Source organism: Atta colombica, unplaced genomic scaffold (assembly GCF_001594045.1).
Source record: "Atta colombica isolate Treedump-2 unplaced genomic scaffold, Acol1.0 scaffold210, whole genome shotgun sequence".
Lineage (NCBI taxonomy): Eukaryota > Metazoa > Arthropoda > Insecta > Hymenoptera > Formicidae > Atta > Atta colombica.
In genome coordinates, this window is record NW_017259306.1 from 2,012,769 (window position 1) to 2,037,808 (window position 25,040).

General features: G+C 35.0%; 4 protein-coding genes across 5 annotated transcripts in view; 1 reads left to right on the forward strand and 3 right to left on the reverse strand.

Annotated features, from left to right (window-relative positions):
- Positions 1-1,167: 1,167 nt before the first annotated feature.
- On the reverse strand, positions 1,168-4,910 carry LOC108687679 (protein kintoun). The gene is made up of 4 exons (XM_018193591.1): positions 4,383-4,910; positions 2,603-3,802; positions 2,073-2,524; positions 1,168-1,700 (listed from the first exon to the last, which is right to left on the reverse strand). Exons 1-4 carry the CDS (start codon positions 4,905-4,907, stop codon positions 1,304-1,306), a joined length of 2,574 nt encoding a protein of 857 aa, XP_018049080.1. The 5' UTR covers positions 4,908-4,910; the 3' UTR covers positions 1,168-1,303.
- A 1,653-nt stretch (positions 4,911-6,563) lies between these two features.
- Positions 6,564-9,725, forward strand: LOC108687682 (uronyl 2-sulfotransferase-like). The gene is made up of 6 exons (XM_018193594.1): positions 6,564-6,800; positions 7,737-7,937; positions 8,089-8,249; positions 8,369-8,443; positions 8,947-9,107; positions 9,227-9,725. The coding sequence occupies exons 1-6, from the start codon at positions 6,621-6,623 to the stop codon at positions 9,373-9,375; spliced, it is 927 nt and encodes a 308-aa protein (XP_018049083.1). The 5' UTR covers positions 6,564-6,620; the 3' UTR covers positions 9,376-9,725.
- A 318-nt stretch (positions 9,726-10,043) lies between these two features.
- Positions 10,044-25,040, reverse strand: part of LOC108687680 (obg-like ATPase 1) — a 16,190-nt gene continuing 1,193 nt past the window's right edge. For both annotated transcript variants that reach the window (XM_018193592.1, XM_018193593.1), the window contains exons 2-11: positions 23,359-23,540; positions 17,882-17,942; positions 15,951-16,078; positions 14,171-14,346; positions 13,112-13,189; positions 12,612-12,709; positions 12,404-12,544; positions 10,941-11,037; positions 10,483-10,605; positions 10,044-10,396 (exon numbers count right to left, since the gene is read on the reverse strand). In XM_018193592.1, the coding sequence (XP_018049081.1) occupies positions 10,286-10,396; positions 10,483-10,605; positions 10,941-11,037; positions 12,404-12,544; positions 12,612-12,709; positions 13,112-13,189; positions 14,171-14,346; positions 15,951-16,078; positions 17,882-17,942; positions 23,359-23,539 (1,194 nt within the window). In that variant the 5' untranslated portion in view covers position 23,540 and the 3' untranslated portion in view covers positions 10,044-10,285. The remainder of the gene's footprint in view (positions 10,397-10,482; positions 10,606-10,940; positions 11,038-12,403; positions 12,545-12,611; positions 12,710-13,111; positions 13,190-14,170; positions 14,347-15,950; positions 16,079-17,881; positions 17,943-23,358; positions 23,541-25,040) is intronic.
- Positions 18,453-22,580, reverse strand: LOC108687678 (adenylate kinase 9-like). Its single transcript, XM_018193590.1, has one exon. The coding sequence runs from the start codon at positions 22,578-22,580 to the stop codon at positions 18,546-18,548; it is 4,035 nt and encodes a 1,344-aa protein (XP_018049079.1). The 3' UTR covers positions 18,453-18,545.

Consider the following 25,040-nt stretch of genomic DNA (forward strand, 5'->3'; position numbering starts at 1 on the left):
ATAATTTTTTTCATATTTCAGCACTTTCTTAAATATAATAGTAACATAAATTACTACTAATTTAAAAAATAAAAAAATATATCTCACATTTATAAAAACATTTTGTGTGTTTATTTCATTCTTGCATTATATCATTACAGGAATATATTGTTGCGTAAACATATCAATTTATGTAGATTATTTATCGGTAAAAATCCTTAAATGGTATAAAACATAGGAATGAAACGTGCTACAAGAGCGCAGATATGTAAACATTTTTTCATCGATCAGATCAAAATAAACTTTATGTACATTTAATTACAAAATATCAATATATAATATATAAAACCGTTAATATTTTAATTTTATGTTTTATTCAACAAAAAATTTTCTTTAAATAGATAACTTTTCGTATTTTACAATATGACTTTAATAATTTATTAGGCATCGAAAACCCTGTACCACATAATTTAGCAATTTTTGAAACAAAATTATATTAATTTTTATCTCCATCATTTTTTTTGACAAGCGCTCATTGCAATGCGATCTGCATATATATGCAAACTGTTGGCGTAAGCATCATATATGTATATTACAAGGTCTAAATATACTTTTGCATAAATTCATGTAATACAATGTTCATTATTTAAAAAAAAATTATATGTACCTCTAGCAAAGTATGATTTATCATTTGACAATTCTTGATTTAATCAAGCATTATTTGCGAGTAAAAATTACATATATTATGCGGCAGTAATATTTAACGTGCATGAAAAAGGAACGTATATTATACTTTTCTTTCTTGGCCAATTCATTAAATTCATTCAATTTTTGACGTGATTTTCTCTATAAAATTCCAAAAAAATATCAAATTATATAACATTGCCGTTATCTAAATATTTTAATACGATCTTTTTCCGAGTTGACGTAATTTTCCCATAAAGTAAAGCTCTATGTCTTTTTATAGATTCCGGATATTAGAAGCTAATTTTAAGCTTCGGTTATCACTAATTTGAATCAAATATTTAAATGGATTAATGATTTTGATTCGCTGTAGTGTTTCTCTGGTTGCTACTTCTAAGCTAATAACGTACTAAAAAATTATTCTCACTTAAACAATTATATCTTAGACATTATTTTTAATAGTATCTTTGATAGTATCTCTAAATCCTAAAATAGTGTGTAATGTTATATATATAAATTTCCATTATCAGGTAAAACTCATTATTTTACCGATTACCAGAGTTGCTAAAAAGAATCGCGATAACATTCTCTATCACATCTATCACATTATGCATAACATAATTACCTTATAATCACGTTTCTACATATCGAGATCAAATATCAGATCGTTCTTAAATTCCAAGTGAACTGCATCTTTCGTGGTTTTAATCGAAATATCGGCTTGAACATCTTCGGTGGGTTTTTCCTCGAAGCTAGAATTACGCTTATGTAAAGAATGTTTGTCATCAGTATTCGATTTCACAATTTCAATATTGGCGGTTCTTTGTTGTTGCGAATCTCGTTTATCTCGTGCAAGTATGGGTTTTACGTTCTCGGAAGTTTCCTCATTCGGAGACCGCTTATAATCTACTTTATATTTGTCACGTTCTTCGGTTTCAGAATTTTCACTTTCGCTTAGTCGACGATCATGCGCGCGTTTCTTATTACGCAGTTTACGTTGGTTCTTCTTTCGTTGTCCAAGAATACTCGAATTAGATCTAAAGAAAAGAAAATAATAAATTATGCCAATGAATTCATTAATATATCACTCATAAAAGAAAAAAAAACTATATTTATATATTTTTTTTTCTCTTAAGATTTCATCATTTCCGATTAGTTTGATCAGTCGATTAATGCTTGTTTCTAATGTAGTTTAATTTTAATCTCAGATTAACTCTTCATTTTTTTTTTAGTTTTAAAAATCAGAAAAAGATGAAGATGAAAATTGAATCGAAATTAAAATTAATTTCAACTGGTCATTTCTTTAACGACAAATGCGATTAATCAGTTTGAATAGAATAATCGGCTGATTAAGTTAATAGGAATCGATAAAACCTTTAAAAAATTAATTGATATCTTGTTACAGTTACCTAAATAATTGTCGTGAAACAACATCATTAAATCGTACAGTCTTTTTCAAACTGGAACAATCTGATTCAGAATTGATATCATGTACGGAATCGTAATGATCGTCATAATGATAATCTGTGCATGATGCAGGTAGGCTGTTTTCGTCCGCACTCGATTCAGACATGGAACGTGAAAAATCGCGGGCGCGACGTGACTTTAATATTCCTTTCGAATGTCTCACACTGCTATTGCTGCTATTGCTTGCCAATTCATCTCCACTGCTTTCTGAAACTGATCTGACTTTCTCAATGTGCTTTTTCTCTTGTCGCCGTTTCACAACTCTTGCATTTTCCTCATACTCTTCTTCGTCATCAGAATCCTGCTGATTTGGATGAATATTTATAACAATACCATCATCTTGCGGTTGTACGGAGATTTGCCTTTCTACCTGAGATTCAGCTTTTGGAGAGGACTGTAAAAATATTTTACTTGGTATAGACAATATATAACATTCTACATTTTAAAGTGTGCAATATATTTATATTTTTACCATTAATTCTTTAAATTTGCTCGTGAATGACGCTGCTGTAGGAAGATCTTTTCCTTCCATGAATTCTGTATCCACTCCAACAAAATATTGTGTTACATTCTCAATATCCTTCACCGTGATGTTAAAAACAACGTTATTGTCCCATGGTTCAATTGTAAGAGTTTCTGGTTCAATATAGCCATTTCCTATCTTAAGACACAATGAATAATGTTGTGGAAAAAATCCAGTACCCATAGATGTTAGCAAGATATGTATTCCTACATTATTATCTAAAATTTTGTGATGAATTGCATCTGGATTTACGTTTTTTACATTTATAATAATGGCTAATTGATTATTATAAATATTACAAGTATAAGCAGGCAGATTGTACTTAAAATTAGGATTCATAAATACATCAGTGATTTCTGTCTTATTACTAGTCCGTAAGGCAGTATCTTCACACTTATCTGTTACTTCACTTTCTTTATCAAATTTTATATTTTTGCACGCGTTTTCGCACTCTTTCATTAATTCTATTTTGTTAGTAGACAAATTTTTTTCGTCATCCTTAGACATTACTGTTGCAGCACTGTTTTGATCACTGTCAACTCCACTATCTGCTCTATCAGTATCACCTACTGGTACCAATGACCGAATGACTGGTAAAGTTACAATTAATTTTTTGTACTTTGGATCAAATTTAGCATTCCCACTATCTCCATCTATGGGATATGGTAATGGAAGATCCAGCAAATATTTTGCAGGCTTTTCACTTTTTAGGGTAAGAGATTGTTCATGTACATCGAGTATTGCGTCGTTAGCACTTTTCAACAAGGGCAAATTTATGGTAATCACCAATTTTTTAGGGATTGCGGCAAACATCTTTGCATCTCGGCTTAAAACAAAATCTTCCATTTCCACATCGGACTGATGTTTTATGGAAAATTTAGGTGTAACATATTTTTCATCTACAGACTTCTGTTGCTTGTCCTTATAATAAGTGGTGGCTGGCGGGGCACGTTTCGGCTTTTCTTCCGTCTGCTTTAATTGGCTCTCCCGACTTTCGTCGTAACTCAACATTATTTTCTGATAGATTTCTGGTTCTATATCCAATGGTTCTGTCGGTGGTGTTTCCGAAGGTTTTCTGATCACTGTAGGATGAGTCATCCCTTTGAAGTTAATCTTAGGAAATTTCAGATTCTTCCTGTCCAATTTCACCTGCAAGACATAGAGAACACACATTAGAAACAGGTATTACAAAAATAAAATTGTATCCTTTCCAACTAATTCTTTTGCATAGTTCATATTTCTTCTCTGCTTTAGAGAAAAAGAGGACAACATAAATAGTTCAGCTAATATTCATTTCTATCAACGTAAACTTCAATCTCAGTTTAATTTACTTTAACCTTACTCTTTTTTTAGTTCTAAAAATTAGAAAGATAAAGAGTAAGTTGAAGCAAAATTAAAGTTAATCTACTTTGATAGAAATGAGCATTAAAAGAATAAATTGGAGTATAAGCTAATAAATATATTTGTCCACTACACTGGATTAGCATGTTGAAGGCTACTTTATATAAAGTAAAGTAGTGGCATAATAATATAATTAACTTTGACAATGAAATAATGTACATTCTGCTAAATAATGACAATATCATTATTAGATATTTAATCATTTCAAATAATGTTTATATGTTTTTACATTTAACTCCTAATTTCACGTATAGAAGCTTTCAGTGTGCACTAATCTAGTAAGGCAAATGACCGAATTCGTTATGACGAATTCGTTAGAGATATGAACCTTAAAATTATTTTCCACGCCATCCATAGCCGTGTTATTAACGATCTCGCGGAACCGCGTGTTCTTGGATGCCAAGTAGATGGTGTCCGGATGGAAGACCACGTCATACACCACACATCGCACATTTTTCTTGTCAAGGTCATAGCGGGGTGGTATCAGCGTATACGGAATAGACCACTGCAGGCCACGGTGACCCTGTTCGTAGGAAGGCTGACTGGTGGGACGCGCGACAACGTCGTTCTTACTGATGTTCAAAAAGCACTTCCTGTCGCCGTTCACACTGGTCTTAATGACGTAACCGGGCTCGGGGTTAACGAACGTCACGTCTACGCCCCGCTCCTTCTCGAGCTGGGTGATCTCTTTTTCGTAGAGTTTCCTATTATCCGGGTCGGCCACGTCCTCCGCGTATTCGATTAACAGCTTGCGAAACTCCTTCTTTTTCAGACAGTCGGTTATGTTTTTCAATTCCTCTCGCGACACATTGAAATCCTCCCAATCTTTCCTGCGGTGCTCGTATACGTCCATCTTATGTCGCGCGTGTTTACAAATAGACCCGTCGGTAGAAAGATTGCGAAGAGCGAACAACACGTGGATCGCGGCGCCACCGCACCGGCCGGTCTCTGCACCGGCTTGCCCGATGCGCCCGTTCGATCATACTTTAAAGTTTAATTCAAACGCGTGATTACGTTCTATCGGTGAGAAATTCTTCCTCGCTTCCCAATTAGACAAATCTGTCGAAAACAGATTTTGCAAGGTGTCTGCTATCGACAAATTTCGGCACAATGCAAAATGCGGAAATATAATGAGATCTGTTAACGGAATATGATTGACAGATTGACAGAAATTGAACCCGAATCCATCATTTCGTAATCATTAATGGTATCTTTCATTTAAATCCTTTCAAAATTCTGACAGATTTTGTTTGAAATTTATAATAATTTCTATTTAGACCGGATCACGTTGACTTAATTGCTGGTAAAACATTGATGCTAATACGAAGCCGTGATAAAACTGCCAATATACTTATTTGTTAATGTCTTACTTACAGGATTGTTTATCAGATTCTTCGAGGACCAATTTAATCGATACATAAACGATAAAATAGTTCAATTATTTAAAATACAAAATGTTCAATTGTAATTTGTCTAATTCCCTAATTAAACTTTTCTTTTAATATTAATAAAGAAAAATAATAATAAAGAAATATTAATAAAGAAAAAATTAATAAAAAATAATTAACTATCTTATTCATATTAAACATAAAATAGTATGGGCACCTATTTATTCTCTAAATTCTTTGAAGTGAAATTTCACTTCAAAGAGTAAAAATAATTTTAAAAAAAGGTTCAATTTTTTTTAAAAATTTTTAAATGAATTTTTCAACTTTGAAAAGTAATTTCATTCTTCGGAATAAGATTTGCTTTAAAAGTTTTAAAGAGTAATAAAATTAAATAAATTAATTAAATATGATCGATTATTACGATCACCCTTAGGAAAACTTCGATTAAATTCCGATTTAATTGGTAATTAAAATTTATTTTTTTCAATCAATACTACTTGTGCTATTTCATCAGTATAAATAATTAATTCTTTGTCGTTTAATATGTGGAAAGAAATGATGTAAAGTAATATAATATAATTCGAAATTTTGTTGTAAACAATTTTGCCGATTAAATTAATCGCTGATTAATATTAAATTTAATTATACACGTGCGTACTGGCACATTAAAACCATCGTACACGTTAATATAAAAATGCGTGTTTAATATAAACATAGAAACGAATTAAATGGCGAAATCATTAATATACTTATTGTATCATTAGGTAAAATATAATAATATTTTATAATTCAAAATATCTTTATATTTAAATTAAATCATGTATAACAGCTTTAATATCCACAGTGTGCATTATTGCGTCCAACTGAACTCGCTATAAGTTCCGGGTTGAAGTTGCTCTCAGAGATTAGTCATACAGAGTGATATGCAAACGCGATCACCCGTTGCAATATATATATTGGAAAGTGAAATGTTGCGTTTCACCCAATCAACCAATCGGTGGAGATCGTAGGCTGTGGCGAAGATGTAGGAATCATACACAGTTTACAGTGCCTGACCCACTAACATTCTCCTCAGTTACTCGGCCTCGATAATCCATAGAGTATCTCTCGGTAAAAGACCGTGCAAAATTACATCAGTATATTATACACATATTTGACAATTTGATAATAAAAAAAAAATGCGTAGAAATCGTGGTCTCCTGTTATCACTTTCGACGTGTCTGACGATACTCTTTGTTGTTTTGAATACGCGATCATCCACAGAATTACTCGGGTCCGCGATTACCACTGAGAAACGCAGCATGTTGAGGAAACAGGAAGTGTTACGTGCCGATGATCGATGGATTACTCGTAGTCAGGTGAAGACTAATACATACATCATGTTTATTATACCTAAATAAAACTCCACGTTAATTATAACTAAATAGATATATCAATCTAGCGTCGCCTGGAAAACTTTGCGTTTCCCAGAATATCTCTCGCTTGAATCTTGACTCTCTCTCGAGTTTAATTGTATATTCTCCAAATGTGTGTATCAAATTGAAGCACGTACTGCGGAACGTATCATCGTTTAATTCTGTATTTAATTAGTGAGCAGCAAATGCAGTTTCAAAGTAATGCATAGAGATGACTGTCTGTGCTTGCGCAATGGAGAATGCATTCCTCGAACATGAGATGTGCACGATGGAGCAAAAGCATGCCGTCGCTTCATGCTATTACAAAATTGTATAGTAATCATACTGGACATATTCAGCGATTTACGTGCAATTAATTCCGCGCGATTAATGCCTCTGTTTTTTTTCACCAAAAAATTTCAATCAAAAATTTTAACCCGGAAATAGTTTCCTAGAGTGATTTTTACATCCCAGCAGCGAGAAAATGAAGTTTACAGAATTTTCTTTACTGATAAAAAAAAATCCACATTTTATTTTTAATTTCTTTCTATTCTTTTTAAAGAAAATATTGAACAAATTTACATAATGATCTTAAATATCATAAATTATAAAACAATCAATAATATATATATAATTAATAATTATATTTTTAATTGAGATGTAAAAAAATACTCCAGGTGAGTTTAGAGTGAGTTGCGAAGAAGTCAGGTAATTGTATTCTTGGATAAAAAATGTAAGATGTTAGTTCCAAGTAGCACAGTAGCGCTTGTAAAACGCTAAAAAAAGCAATTATGTGCGCTTTTTTAGCGCTTTGTAAACGCTATTTAGGACACATCCATTTATCAAGAAACGTGATTATTTATGATAACGTCATTATTTATGATCGTTATAACTATCCAGACGCACCGATACATTACTCCGTCCCTCGCCGAATTGGGAGAGTTGCCATACAAGCACAAGCACATTCTTATGTTGACACGCATACCCGGTGCGGGTGGCGAGTTGATGGTGCTGATCCTGCAGCGATTACAAGGATATAATGCTTTCAAACATATACGTTTGCCACCGGGCGACAACGGACTCTTATCAAGTTCACAGCAGGTTCGAGAAAAAATCCCTTCTGATTTTTACTCAAGACTCGATTATTTTTGCAAATAATTTAATAATTTTTATTTATGATATCATATTTCACAAAAGAGTTTCTCAGAACTTAATTTATATCGCAAATCATAAGAAACTTTTGATTTAATAGGAGTTGTTGATAGAAGAGATTACGAGTATCATCCGACAAGAAGCTATTCCCTTAACTTTCGATGGGGATGTAAGATTCCTAAATTTCTCGGAATTTGGACGACAAGGACCTACCTTTATATCTTTAGTGAGAGATCCCTTGGATCTACGAATTTGGCAAAAGTATATTTTTCTACCTATTATTATAGGATGAAGAAGGGAGAAAAGGGATAGAGGAAAGAAAATATTAGGAAGACAACGAAGTTCTATATTAAAATAATGATATTTTTGTCATAATTCAGGTATAAAAAAGGAGAGAAAGGGATGCATTATTATGGAATTATACCTTATTTTTGTGGACAAGATCCGCGTTGTGCGTAAGTATTTTTATTGATCTAATTTTCTTTACGTCACCCGAATGATCACCTGAAAAGTGAATTTGACATTCTAATTAAGAGTAATCATTATTAATTATGTATATATGTACATTGTATACTGATTCTATAATTTATATTATTAATATATTATATTTGAAATATATATATAATTAATATTTGAGATTATCATGATAGATTTACTCACAAAATATTTTCTAAAAAAATGTAAAAGAAATTTAAAAAATAAGTATGAATTCTTCAATCTGTAAATAAAACTGTGAACTTTATTTTTTTATTATTAGGATGCAAAAATCATTCCAGGTGATTATTCTCGAATAAATTCAAATAAATCTTATTGCGTATAATTTCATATAACACTTTATTGCATATCGAGTAGGCATTTCTGTTACTTCAGCTGGACACCGAGCAAGAATAAATATTTTTATGAAAAAAAATATGAAGTGGCTGTTATTGATTTTTATGCTATGTATATTTTTCCCTAGGGAACAAAATAAAACATGGGCAATGGAGCGAGCTAAAACAAATGTTATTCGATGGTATCCTGTTGTTGGTATATTAGATTACATGGAGGAGTCACTAAACGCGTTAGCAGGTGAATTTCCCTATTTTTTTAAGGATGCTATTCGTGTCTATGATCATTTCCGTAAGTACTCGTATAAATATTTATCGATCCATATATCTATATATTTTAATCTTATCAATTGAGCGTTTCGTCATTTTTTATACTCGTGTCTTATATAATATGTTTCTGTTTACATATAGGACCAAAAGAGAAGCATCCGGCCATTTCTTCAACAAATTCAAGGCTACGAATCAAAGACGCAGTCTTGAGAAAAGTGCTTGCACAAGAGATAGAATTTTATCAATGGCTGAAATTTCGACTTCTTAATAAAATATTCAACAATGGATGAAAATACTATCCGATGAAGATAGATAAATCAACTGCAATTAAATAAATCTTGAATAATAATCGAGATAAATTTTCCTCGTTAAAAAGAAATTAAAAAGGAAAAAAGTCTCTTATGATTTCGTAATTATTATACCAAAGAAACAAATATGAACTTTTGTGCCATCTAGAGGTTGATTCTGTAACCACATAAATCATTTTACATAGAGGATAAAATCGTTGACGACTAAGTTTTACGTGCGATTTTTTTATCGATTGTAGCGCATCTTGTCAGAATAATTAATTATTAATATTATTATAACTAGCAATAGAATTCGCATTCGCAAATGACGAAGCCGCTACAATCTTTTTACGTCAATGTAGTTTAATATTTGTAGAATAAATACAGAAAAGTACAAAGAAATGCTTTACGTACACGTCGACCCTTTTTTTTCATTCTCTTTTCCTTATTCTGTCAGCACATTTTCACAAAGATAAAAAGTGAAAAATAATATAGATAGAATGCGATCTACATAATCAGATAATTATGTACACGTGAAAATAAACGTGAAAATGTTACCTTTTTCTTTTGCGTAGACAATATTGTTCTTTATAAAAAAAATTATATATGTATATTCGAATTGTTCTCTATGCATAATTTGGAACAAGAATATTGGATTATTCCAGTATGTTTTTTTTTGCAAACGCATCACGGGCACGATTAATTTTTATAAATTCCGTGGAATCAAAATATAAAAATAATTATCATTATCGATCATCACATTAGCGTGTATACATGCTTATCGTGAATGAAAAAGTCAGGGAGGATCGGGAAGCGAGTTGGATTGATTAACGCGAGGATGATGCATGCAACAGGATAACAGAATCATGTTGATGTATAGATGGACCAGCAACAACATGAGAAACGCGTGCCATCACTTCTTCTTCGCGTCTTTTAATCCAGCGCCTGCGTTGAATTTGAAGAAAATAATATCGCCATCCTCGACTACATAATTACGTCCTTGCTGTCTGTACTTTCCGGCAGCCTAACAACAAAATAAAACGTATGTAAAAGTAGGAAATATGTGTCACGTATCATTTAATATAAAAATTATAACTATAATTCAAATACTTTTACTGCTGCTTCCGAGCCCTCGTTCTTGAAATCTTCGAATTTCATCACTTCTGCCATGATAAAACCTTTTTCAAAATCTGTATGTATTTTTCCCGCAGCTTGAGGCGCTTTTGTGCCTTTCTGTAAAATAAAAAAACCCATATTATAACATTTTCATATAATATATAATATTTCCATATTATAACATTAATATGCGGTATTATTATATTAATAAACTATTATTATATATTATTAAAAAATTATTATATATTAATAAACGGTAAATTAATAAAAATAAATATAATAAAAAGATAAGAGACAAAAAATACATAATACATATTTTTCTTATTATCATTAATGTTATTTAATATATAATCTTACTATTTTAATATATAATTTTTCCAATATAATTATGAAATTTTCTAAATGTAAATTAATTTTTATTTAACTTTATTGCTATTGAATTTTATATTTACTTGAATTGTCCACGCCTTGACTTCATCGTGACCGGACGTGAAAAAATATTGCAGCTGTAACGCCTTGTATCCTTGTACAATGATCTTATCGAGCGCACTATACAAAGAAAAGAAACATACAATGAATAAATGTGTTTCTTTGCTGAGACTAAGATTAGCTATATACCGTCAGCTATATGCCGAACACAACGAGGTGTAAATTTCTTACTTTCCGCGAATCACGAAAAAATGAGGCGCGTCCGCGGTCAAAGCGGGAAGTGTTCAAGTTGTGGAATAAGATTGTTTCGGGCCAAATATCGTCTAATAACGGGTTAGCGCAAGTGGAGCCGTCCAACGCGCGGTGGGCCTGACGAAAGTCTGAGAGTTCAAAGAATACACATAAAGCCGAACGACTTAATACCGCAATTTTATCATTTCGACTCCAGTCGAGGACCTATTTCCCGGCGCCCTCAGTTATCTGCGGTCTCGAAATAAAATCATGGTATCTTTCGTCCCTTCGTTTGTATTCCCCGATCATTAGGCAAACTTGGGGAGTATCGTGGATTCTCTTCTACTTCCTCACTAACTCACTAGCTGTGAGAGAAAGTTCAGAAAATATTATATAATGAATGTCGCGGGAAATACCAAACGTTCCTCGCTCACCACTATTTCATTAAAATATTTTCCCAACATCCGTCTCTCTTTCTCGCTTATTAAAGTACTTTCTGGTAATTCTGGCGTATCGAATCGGATTTAATTCAATGTTGTTCAATGCCCTAATTGAGTCTCTGACTCATAATTATAACCGTACGGCTCGATTAAAATTCATTTCGACAAGAAAAAAAAAAGAGAGATCGTGATGCAAGTCTGTATATCTGTATATGCGTACAACGCTCGTATCGCCCTGGGGTACGAATGACTCGCTAACCAATCGAATTGCCGAACCATCACCGATTACTTCTCGCTCCACCCACCCTCCTCGATTATCGGCGTGCCCGCGAGGGCGGGAGGGGTTTTTATGCAATTTTGCAAGAATTTGAATAGCCGTTCGTAAAAACATAATGCGCCGCGACCGTGCCGGTTACGGTTTTTATTAGCCGTTCCACGTGGTAAGAGTGGGACAGGGGGTCTAGACGCCGAGCCGACCATGCCCACCATCATTATTACCGTTAGAGAATAATTCGATGCATAGCTAAATGTGGGAACTGCCCAAACTCGGTCGAAGAAGATGCGTCCGCAGCGCGATTTTACGAACGTCCGACCTTCTTTTCCCTGCAATCTTGCGACGCTTCGTCGCCAACTGGCAACAAGCGACTTATGCGAGAACTACACTACCGAATTTCTCTAAGTTTTAAGGGCGGTGGTAAACGACGCGGAGCTCCGGACTGTACCCCCTTATTTGCGAGCGCGACACAACAACATTTAGAGGGTTAAAAGTAATAATAATCGTTATAACGGACCAGAGGAGGCCGAGAGGTACCAACCTGGTGACTTTGTGTTCCTCGAAGTATTTTGCGTGCTCCGCCTCATCCATATCGAGAATCTTGTTTTCGAAGACGCCGCTGAAAGGAATTAACACTGCGCCCGGATCGTTCTTGTCGACCCATTCTTTTATTTTGATTAACCTATTACAAAGAATAGTGAGAGATACAATGAACTGGGAGATATTAATTCGTCCATTATATCGCATACCATTTATTCTTCTTGCGTATGTAATCCTTTTCCGACAGGTTTATCAAATAGATGATCGGCTTCGACGTAAGAAACAGATACTTGTTCAATACCTCGATCTAAAAATTCATCAAATGTAAAATCAAAGTGGAAAATTCTTTTAATGCTATTCTTCGTATAGCATATCCAGTTTTGTTTTTTCTGAATAGTTTTTTTCCGAAATTTTTGTTTACTTTAATGCTTTATTGAACCTCCTTTTATTAATAAAGATATAATTGCTTGATATGTTGTATTCCTTAATGAGTAACACTTTGATTGAAAAAAAATTTGTTGCAATATGTTCATTTTTATATACATTTTTATAAAAATTATAAGCGCGCGCGCACACACGCACGCACACACAGTTGGATTGAATTAATATGCCATACAGCATATTATACTCATGATAAAATATAATGGAAGATTGAAAGGTTAATCATGATAAAATATATTATACAGAAATATAAAATGTTTAAACTCACATCATTGGCACTCCAATCGGCGAACCTAATGTGTTTCTTCTCGTCCGTCAAGACGCCCTTTACTTTTAGAAGTGTATCCTACAACATATGGATTGAAAAATTCCACTTAATCCCGAAATTCATTCCTGTTGCGTAACGACCTTATTTCTCGACAATCAAATGTAACGACTTCGACATTCATCGATCTCGCCAGACATTCAGATGCACGAACGTGGGGCCATCGAGTAGGATAATTTCGCGATCGAATCGTGATTAGAGGATCGTGCTGGATTAGTTGAGCGCGCGGTCCCATTAGCTTTGCCGAGAGAAAGAGAAAGAGAGAGAGAGAGAAAGAGAGAAAGGACGAAAAGATAGCTTCGAATTCTCTCGAAAAACTTTTGCCAAATTGCAAAGTCGAGAACAAGGGGGAGATCGGTAATTGCCGTGGGTCAATCCGCGGAAGGAGGGTAAATCCGACGATCGACTCGTTCCAGGAAGCCTCGTTTCGTCCGCGTTCTCTTAATTTCTTCGGTAATTTCGTAACTGGCTTGACAAAAGGGGCTGCAACTGTACTCGCTAGACGTTCTTGTGCCACGTATGAACATCAAGCGAGAGGAAAACGCAAGAAAATTCCTTAGATTCTCGTGAAGAGTAGTTCAGTAAAATCGAACGGTTAACAAAAAGGGAAAAAAAAACAAGAGATAAAAAACGAAAAACAGCACTGAACAAAGAGCACTGTAAGAGCATTGTAAATTAGGTTTAACTCAGCAATAATGACAAATAAAGACAATGGTTGCATTCAGTAAAAAAAAAGTAGCTTCGCACACAACTGTTGTAAAATTATTTAATAAATTAGTTTATACATTTAGATTCAATAAGGAACTAAAGGCAGATTCGACCATATTAAAGAGTTTTACAATAGTTGCAAAGTTACTTTTTCTGCTGAACGCAACCATTTTTAGCAGATATAGAATTTCCGTAGAATTTGCTCCTCTTTTGAAATTATATTTTTATACAGACAAAGCGGGTTTCTCCATTTAAAGAATTTATTTTATTAAAACATAATGATCAAATACTCACGTATTCAGGCTTCAGCTTCTTATCATTGCCGCGTATCACAAGCTTCTCGAGCTTCTCGAGGTGGACGTTCAAGAATTCCACGTCCTTCAGTCGTAACTCTTCGCTAATGATATCAAGGTCTCTTACGGGGTTGACGTCACCCTCCACGTGGGTCACATCGTCGTCCTCGAAGGCACCTAATAAAGCACAAGTAAACAGATCTCTCGCGCCAAGTCAGGAAACGTAATCTCGAAACTGGGGTTGCACGATGCTCGTACTTAAGTAACACCTCAATGCAAGGCTCGCATGTCGACTGTTTAAACGAGCCACCGCCACCGCCACTGCCACACGAAGATTGCCAGGTTGGTTTAATTGAAAAAATTACCACCTGTCAGCGACCTGGCAAGGCGTATTAACCGGTAGAACTACTTCGAAATGTTATTTTCATTATGAATATAATATATACCTAACGATCATTCTCTCAAAGGAATCAGCAGTCGTTTAATTATTACGTGTTCATTATCGCAAAAAGTACATAGATACTTGTGGCTTTCGTAGATATGAGAAATACCAAGTGCCATTAATTTTTGTTGACAATTATGTGTCTTTTCATGAATATTATGACAAATTTATTTTTCCATTTGGTAACATTTACATTCTACGGAGAAATATTGTAATAATGATTACAACAATTTTTGTTATGTATACTAGAATGTACTGATATTATAACGGAAAATATGATATTTTTATTCAAGGATATACGTTTTATATCTTATAAGAGTCTTATTCAAATATCATAATATACAATTTCAAGTGATTGAATTCCATCAAAAAGAAGTTTTATAAGATGAGTATAGAAATTTTATATAAACTGTTTTATCACGCAATAATTTTTTTAAAAAAACTTAATTGTGTCATTATATTTTTATACATATAACAATTTGAAATATCTACATAATTTCTCGCAATGTGCATTGTAATTTTATTAATGTAATTGATCGAAATGCATATATAATTGATTGTCAATCATTATAGTAATAAAATTAATAAATATTTGTCATTATATTTTAGTTTAACAAGACTCAAAAAAAATATAATAATTTCTATTACAATATTTTCTCTACATATTTTGATTATAATAAATATTTCAAAATTATATGTTACACAGATGTTTGTTAATCAATTAAGTTCTTCAGTTTCAAATCGAATTTCTTTAAAAATTTGAAATTTAAAAATAGTCAATTAAAGTCCACATTAAATACGCGTTAGTAATCGAACATGCGTTCTATAAAAAAAATTGACGTCTTTTAAAATTATATTTTGTTACGATAATTTGTTACGACGTCTTTTAAAATTATATTTTGTTACGATAATTTCTTGTATTTATGTGAGATAGACAAGGATACGTCCACAACGATGGGTGCAAGTTGATCGATCTGGATTATCGCAAGGGACAATAATGTAATGTGTTTCCAGGAAGATAGTTAAACCATCAACACATGTTCGTAATGCCAACAAGGTGTACATGTGTGTCGTAAAAATAAGTTTGCAATCGCGATTGCACGATCAACGGACGCAAAGTAAATATCGCTTGATCTCATCAATAAAAATTTCCTTCTTTCGCCGTAATCGCTATTGTTACGATTCCATGTTTGATAAGGTTCTGTGAAAATATCTTCTCAGCGATTTATTTATTTATTGCGTCACGTCAGTTTGAAACGATTAAAATGTTATTAATAATGGAAACAAATCGAATAAACATTGGAACAAATGGCGACATTTTCAATAGTAGCATACTTACGACAGAGATGAAAAATGCCATCGCAAGCTCCGATATGCGAGAGAAAACTGTTTCCTAAACCTTGTCCTTCGGAGGCACCTTTCACCAGACCAGCAATATCCATTACATGCAAGAAGGCTGGAACTTTACTGGAAATCCGAATTTCTAATTATTATTATCGGATAAGGATAAATGTCGAGAACGGCATAAAGATGCACCCTTCTAATTATTAGCTATAAAATCATCAAAGTTTAATCCTATATCAATGAATAACTATAATTTCGGTTTAATTTTATTCTTTATTGTATAACTTTTTGCAATATGCATAACTTATGTGTTAATTAAGAAAAAAAATGCAGTCTCGAAATACACCTTATGTAGATTATACCCACTCTAACTTATGCCCGTTTTTATCAATGTAGATTAATTTTAATTTAATTTTCTTTTCTTAAAACTAGAAATTCTAAGAATTAGAAAAAGATAAAAAGTAAATTAAATCAAAATTAAAATTAATCTATATTGATAGAAACGGGTATAAATCGGAATGATGTGTCTATTATACGAGGATAGTATTTCGAGAACGCGCTTGTCGCGTACACTGATTTCAACTGAGATCATTGATGATCGCGAATTAAAGGTCGAAAGCATTTACCGCGTGATGCACGCGCGCAGAATGGAAATAGAGGAGGGACGATAGTGACAACGAGGTGTATTTAAATGCTAATGCCAACGGGCTCATTAAACAATTAGCCTTTGAAGGGAGGCGTCGGTGAAAGTGGACGAACTGATGAACAGAGAGACGGAGGGAGGGAGGGGAGGGATTGGTGTATTAGCCGGCTTTCATCACGGATCGTCGAATCATCCGACACGTGCCGACAGTCGGGGTTGTCCGATACATAGACGATGAGGACGCGACGATAATAGGGTGGACTAGAGGGCCCCGATGAATCGGCCGCTCTTTGATCCGACGCTGTTTCGCATTTTCAATGCTTCGATTCCTATCAAATCTGGCGCAAGACAAGTGCGTTTCACATTTAGACATCAGCCCAGTATGAAACCGAGCGAGGAGAAAGCGTAGCTTATCCAAAAGGAACATTATTGAAGTATAGTCAGAAACTTTCGTAAACTTCGTCTGCACCTTAATAAATAAATTTATAATTAAAGAAATTTTATTTTTAATATTTTAATAAAGTATTATATTTTAATATTTTAATAAAAATTTTTAATATTTTAATAAAAATAATTCGAAACGGATTTATCTAAAATATAAATGGATTTATATAAAATATTAATATAATATTTCATAACAATTCAAATTATCCATATTTTTCTATTAATAAGAAAGTCTTTTCTTTTGATCACTTTATCGGAACTATTCATATCGGGAATACAAATTGAGAAAAGTGCGATGATGTTAACGGCGGCGTTTTGAACACTGTATGCTGTCTTCTTCGCAGTGACATTCGCGATGTTTTGTTATGTAAGGACCATGGTACACAAAAAAACTTAAGCAGTAAAGCAATCAACATGTTGGATTGGCTACTGCTTATGTTACGGTCTCTAATGTGATTGGCCAATTCGCTTACTGCTTACGTTTTACTGCTTAAGTTCTTTGTGTGCCATAGCACTAAGTCTGTATCCAGCTTTAAGATTACCACATCACGTGCTGAGGCGAATAAAGAAACGCAACATCGGCGAACGAGGACGTTTCGCGTTTCGTAGACGAATTTAGACCAATCTGCATTGCAGATCGCCCCTCGCTCCCTTCCAACTCTCTCGTCTTTCTCCAGGAATAAAAGTGAACAAGTATGGAAATGTCCCCCGTTATTCCGACTCGTTTCCCTTCACGAGGGTGCATCTTTACGCGGCACTATATGCTTCCATTCTGTTGTACACATTTACCCTACGTTTCGTTCAATGTACTTTAGGAACATTTCTTGCCTGTTTCTTACCTAGCTGGTTTAAAATATTCGCAGAGGTAGTCGTATCTCGCGTCAGGCACCGGAACGCGACGTGCTGAAAAAAAGAATTGAATAACTTGAATTCTTGACGATGTAAAAATGATTAACCCTACGAAGCTGAGCGGTAGATCTATTAGACTCATTCAATAATAAATCTTTCTATTAAAAATGACAAACAATTCAATTTTCATTGTTTATTGATAGGAAAAAATGATTGCCATATTGCTATAATTTAAATATAATTTTTTAAGACATATGTATTTATTTAGTTGTTTTAACTAACAGTCGATTGTGCTGTTAAATAATTAAATATACACTGCTTGAAAATCTGTAGTTTTTTTTAAACATATTTTTTAGTTATTATTACTAATGCTCTAAAAGAATAAAAAATCAAGAACATCGTCAATATTTTAAATCAATCTATTAATATTAATTACGATTAGTAATTAATATTAATAGATTAATTTAAAATAGTTTAAAATAATTTGTTTACTGACAAAATATTATTAATTAAAGTCAGTATTACAAATCCAGTGTCAATAACTGTATAGATTTTGGCGTCAGCTTCGGAGAGTTAACAATGTTTCATAGAACATACACTCATAACTTATTGTTAGATAAACGTGTCCATGTAATGTATAAGGAATATTTAACATTATTTTGGTACAGATACATAGGGATTAATCTTTTTCATAGTGTCAGTAACGATCTCTATAATTCTGTTTCGTCCATCGAGTCGCTTGCACGCGATCTTGTAAATATCCATCTCGGTCAAGTTTTTTTCGATCACATTGTGCGTCTTCAAGTAAATGCCGATGTAAATCGCGGCGCTGACAGCCGCCGACAAGCCGAATATCTTCGGACGTCGGGTGCTAACCAGAGTTACAGCTTTGACCAACATTTTCGCTACCGTTTGCTCCAGGAAAACCACGTCCGACAAACGTTGCTCTTCGATCGGCAGAAGTTCGCGAGGAAACGAAAAAATATCCATTTCAGAGTATTTACTGTGCTGCGCGAGAAACTTTTCGCGACATTCTTCGCTGCAGAAGAGATATACTTTATTCTTAAGGATAGCACCCAAATCGGCTCTGCCTGGTGTTAGCTGGCGATTTGGTAGGCAGTCGACATAAGTTACTAGACATAACCCGCCGACCTGGAGACGTTGAGCCCAACAAGCGTGCTCCACATCGACTGTCTTTTGCAATATCCGAGGTCGTTCCTCGACAAGAGACGCAGTAACAGGTGAAAGATAATGCAATGGATCTTTAACGAAGGCGTTTATATGTTGCGGACAAATCCAATAAAAATATTCTCTAAATTGGACCATTCCTTGACTGGGTACAAATTGGCCAGAAGTTTTCAAGATATTTTCATAAAACAAGCAAACGGGACAGTACGATTCGTATCGACTCTGAAGCGATCGAAATTCGTATGGTGATACGCACATTTGCTTCAAACTGTGAACCTTATCCAAATTTGCCTCATAAAAGTAAAGCATGATATCAGCAAATCGTGAGCATACCGCGTGATCTACACGTGTCCACACATGCCACTTACTCTTAGTAGCATCCAATTCGATTACGTTCTGCCAGAACCTTTTTAGCCAGTCTCGAAAACTCGCTTGATCCGTTTGCCAATCCTCGTAACATCGCGACAGAAAACTGGCGGAGAAATTCAATGGACTTCTGGTATCATCATTATCCCAAGACAGGCATTCGAGACAGAACTCTAGATCCGCTTTGAAATCAAGCACAATCATTGGCTGTATTCCTAAAACAACTAATTGCTCGGTTTCCTTAAGATTTGAAGGACAATCATCTAGGATATAACCTTGAGTTACAGCGCGTGTTCCTATAGATGACATTTCGATGGCACGTGCTACAGATTCGATCGAAGTAGCCTGACCAGTTCGAAGTTGATCTTCGATGATCTTCGCCGATTCGGTCCAAGGATAGTATTTCAATATGTGGCGCAACGCCTTGCCGCGAGTAATTACCTTCAAGCCGTATGTTTTCGAGAAACGATTCGCTAATGTTGTTTTTCCGCATTTCGGCGGTCCGATGATGGAAATTCGAAGCGGAAGAAGCGGCGGATGGACATCTTGCATGAGATACTTCGATGGATTGTTTAGAAATGCCGAGAGCGCTTCTTCACCCGCAAGGAAATAAATATACGGACGGTACACAACTGGAAAAATCTGACCACGAGCTTTCATCGGCAGAAACATTTGAATTGGTATCGTATTAGTGTAGAGTTGCACGGGACACCATCGACCGAAGGAACTGAGGAAATAGTAACCACAATCGAGAAGTCGTTCGGCTGTGGCAAGATCGATGGTGTATGTCAGATTTTTTTCTTCCTTTTCTTCAGTATCTTTATCAGCCAAATTTGTTTCATTTTTATCTGTTGTTTCGGTCAATATTTCATTCTCTTTATTTTTTTTTTCGACGTTCCTGGTGATAGTTGTAAAATCGAAACGAAATTTAATGTGATTTATTACATATTCCATTATATTTTCGATATTCGCGAGATTACACTTTATCATATTTCCTTTAAATTCAGAAATTTGTTCCTCGAATTTCGTCCACTCCGATTCAAATTGCGTTAAATGTTCAAGATATTCCCATTCTGCATCTTCATGTAATACTATTTGTTCTTCATCTGCCTCCGTATCATGTATAGAATCATCAAGATGAGAAAAAGTGCGAAATTTATTCAATAAGTATGTATACGGCTCTTCTTCAAATAAAACGATAATGTCTTCAAAAATGATGTTAGCTTCGTCAACAATTTTTCGCCAAACTTCGATGTCTATGCATATTCCATCGATAACATATCCACCTTCTCTTCGAAGTTTTTCTTCTAACTTTTCATCAGGTATTCGCTTGATGTTCTGTATAATAATATCAGCCTTTTCATCAACCGATATGTCGATAGGCTTCAGCGAGGCTTGTTCTACATTTGAATCGTTCTTATAAAACTCTTGAATCGAATACTTTTCGCGTTGTTTAATTAATTCTTTTATAATCTCATCAACATTTATCACAACTCCGCCGAAAACCTCCGCCAATCTTATGCTAAGTTCCGATTTACCAGCGTATTTTGGCCCAAACACAGCTATCTTGCAGGTTGGTCGCGGATTCGGTGGCAATAAGAAAGTTCTCGGATTTTCAATGAACAAATTTGTAGCTCCTTGAGAAGAGAGAAAAAAGATCATGTCCAAGAATCGCACCGCGTGCTTTGGAAGTCCCTTAACGGTTCGTCCTTGTGCTAACTCAACAGGGCAGTAAAACTTCCACGCGGAAAGTCTCCAGGGGAATCTGAGAGATACAACTTCTCTTAGTCTTAAAATCTCAAAAGCCTCTTCAGCAGATTCTTTTGCGAGCTCATCGCTCAAGTTCATTTTTGGAGATGTTCCAAGAAAAGATGTTCCAAGTGTGTCATTCTGTTCGATCATTCCTTTTGGAAGAATCGATGGCAGTAATGCCAAAGTACACAAACGCGTTTTGAGGATGTGAAGTATTCGTCGCACGGAGTTACGGCCATCCACGCGGACCACATATTGGGGATTATGAGCGAGAATCCATTTATCGATTACTGGCAACGCCAAACGTTCATAAAGATCACACTGTGTCTTAACATTGCGTGTTATGTCAGGTATTAGTTTTACCAATCTTTGATCATCATCCATGACCAGTTGTTTGTTTGTAATTTGGAAGAAATCAAACGGGGTATCCGATTCGTCGTGTTCGGATAGTTGCGTCACGAATTCGTTTTTATCAAAAATATCGCCTGTCAGATAGTTTATGCGCTGCCGCGCACACTTACTAGCAATGTCTTGTTTTGGACATATAAGATAAATAATTATCAGAGGCTTTCTTGGCCATATAGTAAATATTTCGTCGATCTGTCGAGGAATTTCTCGTTCATAATCAAATTGCATCGTACAACCTAAACTATCAAATGTGAAGCGATCTTTATGTGTCTCGTGTGATTCAATCATCGTATTTTCGCAAAATTCTGGGTAAGTGTCATCTATATTCAAAACAGGATTGGAACACGATGGATAATTAAAGCTTACATCGTTAGAAATAAACGGTAAACAGCCAATGACGTAGCCTCTGTGTTTGACATCCCTCGTCCTGACTCTGCAACGTATCAAGTTCATAAGAATTTCCGGTCCTATAGATCTACCGAGTCGCAAAAGTCTTTCCAAGTATTGACCTTTGTCAGTACTAGCATCGGTCTCTTGTCGAATTAGTGACGTAGGTGAAAGTAAAACACAGTTCCAAGCATCAGCTATTGCCGATGCAATATTGGCGTGATCTAATCCAGGTTTCCCAAAAATAACGAAACTCGGTGGATCGGTTCTAAGATAATGATTTACAGCTTCGTCTTTCGAATAAAGCTCCTGATTTGTAAAGAGTTCTTTGCGAGATACAAGTTGCGGTAAAAGCTTTTCCTTTTCAAAAAACTTAGAAGCGGTGACAATCCTTTTCATCGGATGTACATCCTCAGCAAAAGCGTAATATAAATTAGCCTTTGGATACACAATTGAGGAAGATGCATGTGCAGAAATCTTTTGAGACTCTTCAATTAATTGTAGAAAGCCTCTTTTTTTCATAAACGATTCAATAAAAACTCTCTCAGCATGATTCTCCCTGGGCTTTTCTAAACGTCTATCACACATTTTTGTGTAATTAAAGTAATTTATCAATGATTTTAATTTCAGTTCAATATTTTGTCACATAACTGCATATGCAAGTAAGGTTAAACAAGCGAAATCAAAATGATTATATGCGCTGTTTAGATTACCATTTTGTTTTGTAAGATAAAGCGAGTTTTAAAATTCATCAATTGTATTATGCGTTTTTAAATTCATCAAATCGCATTATGTGCAAATGCAGATTATAGAGTCAAATTGCATTTGCGCACAATGCGATTGATCTATCGATGAAAAAACTCGCCTAAAGTATAATTTAAAATGGAGATTGATTCAATTGATTATAATTATTAACCTTAATCGACATTTGTAATTCCAGTAGATTACATTTTCTTTAACATACATTGTGAAAAATTGTTTAAAATAAATGTTTTTCAAAATTTTAAATAAGTTACAGTTACATAACTTTATTCCTCAAATTTTCATTTTTAAAATGAAAAAGAAATTATTTAATTACGTTAACTTTAAGCAAAGATACGTTAATTATTAATTATATAATTTACAGTATACTAGACCTGCAAATACCAATAAAGAAAATTTCGGAACAAATATCAATTAATAAGGATTAATAAGATGAAAAAATATTAATATAATTAATAAAATATTAATATTATCAATAGATAACTTAATTATATTTTAGGAATACAATTTTGTTGTAAAGATAGGAAAGAAGGATTAAGAATATTTGAGGCTTAAATTCTAATAATTTCGTTTAAAATTCACGCAAGTACATCAAGATACTTATTTTCATTGGGATCGATGGTGCAGAAGGGGAAATTCTCTGCCGCTGCTTGGCTCTTGGTGAGAACGTTGAAGAAAGTCGATTTTCCTACATTCGGAATCCCGACTATGCCCATTTTTAAATTAGTACCAACGCGACCGATAAGTGGCTTTCGCTCGGGTTCCTCGGGCTTCTTCGGAGCCATGCTGGACATACAAGATGTTAATTAATATGCTATCGGTACCTAAATTTTACAACCGATGTTCTCTGTAAAATTTTGTGGAACGAGTGCCGCGCGCGAGACATGATACGGAGCATAATTGGCTAACAGCCGACAAGATAGTAACTTGGTCTGTCGCGTTGTAGACATAGGATGCCCGAGGGTGCGCGTCATCGATATACTGGCATCCCCCGAAATACTTAAACGCGGCTGCGATATTTCGTTCGTTCGTTCGTTCGTTCGTTCGTTCGTGCGTGCGTGCGTGCGTGCGTGCGCCGCCCGGAGCGCAACTCGCAAGCAAAGTACGGAATCCGTTCCCCGACATCGTTTCTCTCGGAGCGCTCGCGGTGACTAATTATATTAATGCGGACGGCACATCGCGAGCGATTGCTGTATTTACCGCGAGATTGAGGCTCCCCCGTCCCGCCAGTATACAAGCGGGCCGCCGCGCTGTATCAAAGACCAAGGGAGAGCTGCGCGGGAGGAGGAATATGGCCGGGCGAGCGGGGGACCTGGGATTACTGGGCACCAAAGCCGCGAATCACCGGCATCACGCCGAGAATCCGCAACCGCGCCCGAGGCCGCCAATCCGCCACCGTCTTCGCGGTTCCTGTTCCTCCTCTCCCCACGCCTCGCCATCTTCCTCTCTTTCCACCTCTAGCGGTCTGCCTTCTCCTCCTTGATCCCTCTTCACCGTACTCGCGCGTTTCAACGCGAAACCACGGCGCCTTTCGTCGTTTTTCATCGCGGTCCTGGGGAAATTTGCAAATTACGATAATGGAGGAGCATCTCTCGAAGAAGCGTTCCGCCCGCGATGCTACTCGAGAGCTCAAAAAGAGCCCAGAGCTGCCTTGGCGCCGCGGCGTGACCGCCCCTCCCCTTTTACGACGTCGTCTCGCTTTTGCGGATCGCTAGACGCACACGGTTAATGGGCGATCCCGGAGACGCATCCGCGCCGCACCACGCCGCCTCTGATCGAGATTGAACCTCTGGCCTCGAGGCCGCTGTTAATCGTGAAAAATCCGTAAAATGCTTTTACCGTGAAAAGCCTCTCCTCAAAGAGTTCACATTGATAATGTTATGTGAAAAATCATTATTGAGTATCTTAGCGCAAGGAGCTACAACCCCATATTCCTCATAAGCGCACAATATTCTTACAATGTTGTGTATATCAATATTATTAATCTTTTTTAATTTTCATGTAACATTCGAAGAATATTGTGTTTTAGGGAAAATGTGCTGATGTGCTAGAAAAATAATAATATTCATCATTTCTAAGTAAATGCTGTAAAATTGTACCTAAATCATATTATTAATATTTTTGCGGAGAATAAAAGAACAAAATATAACATTGCAAAAGTTATTCAAATTGTATCACTTTCGTATGTCTATTACACATAAAAAAAATCATTTTAAAATTTATATGTTTTATATATTATATGTATATACAACAATCGTAACGGCAAAAATATATATATATATATAT

What these genes read in the sequence shown, in the direction of transcription:
- LOC108687678 (XM_018193590.1), bottom strand. Translation starts at nt 22,580, where the DNA reads ATGTGTGATAGACGTTTAGAAAAGCCCAGGGAGAATCATGCTGAGAGA.
- LOC108687679 (XM_018193591.1), bottom strand. Translation starts at nt 4,907, where the DNA reads ATGGACGTATACGAGCACCGCAGGAAAGATTGGGAGGATTTCAATGTG. An exon ending in GCGTGGAAAATAATTTTAAG is followed by an intron (nt 3,803 to 4,382) that starts GTTCATATCTCT and finishes TATGTCTTGCAG; the next exon opens with GTGAAATTGGACAGGAAGAA. An exon ending in GCAAATTTAAAGAATTAATG is followed by an intron (nt 2,525 to 2,602) that starts GTAAAAATATAA and finishes ATATTTTTACAG; the next exon opens with TCCTCTCCAAAAGCTGAATC.
- LOC108687682 (XM_018193594.1), top strand. Translation starts at nt 6,621, where the DNA reads ATGCGTAGAAATCGTGGTCTCCTGTTATCACTTTCGACGTGTCTGACG. An exon ending in GATCTACGAATTTGGCAAAA is followed by an intron (nt 8,250 to 8,368) that starts GTATATTTTTCT and finishes GTCATAATTCAG; the next exon opens with GTATAAAAAAGGAGAGAAAG. An exon ending in TCGTGTCTATGATCATTTCC is followed by an intron (nt 9,108 to 9,226) that starts GTAAGTACTCGT and finishes GTTTACATATAG; the next exon opens with GACCAAAAGAGAAGCATCCG.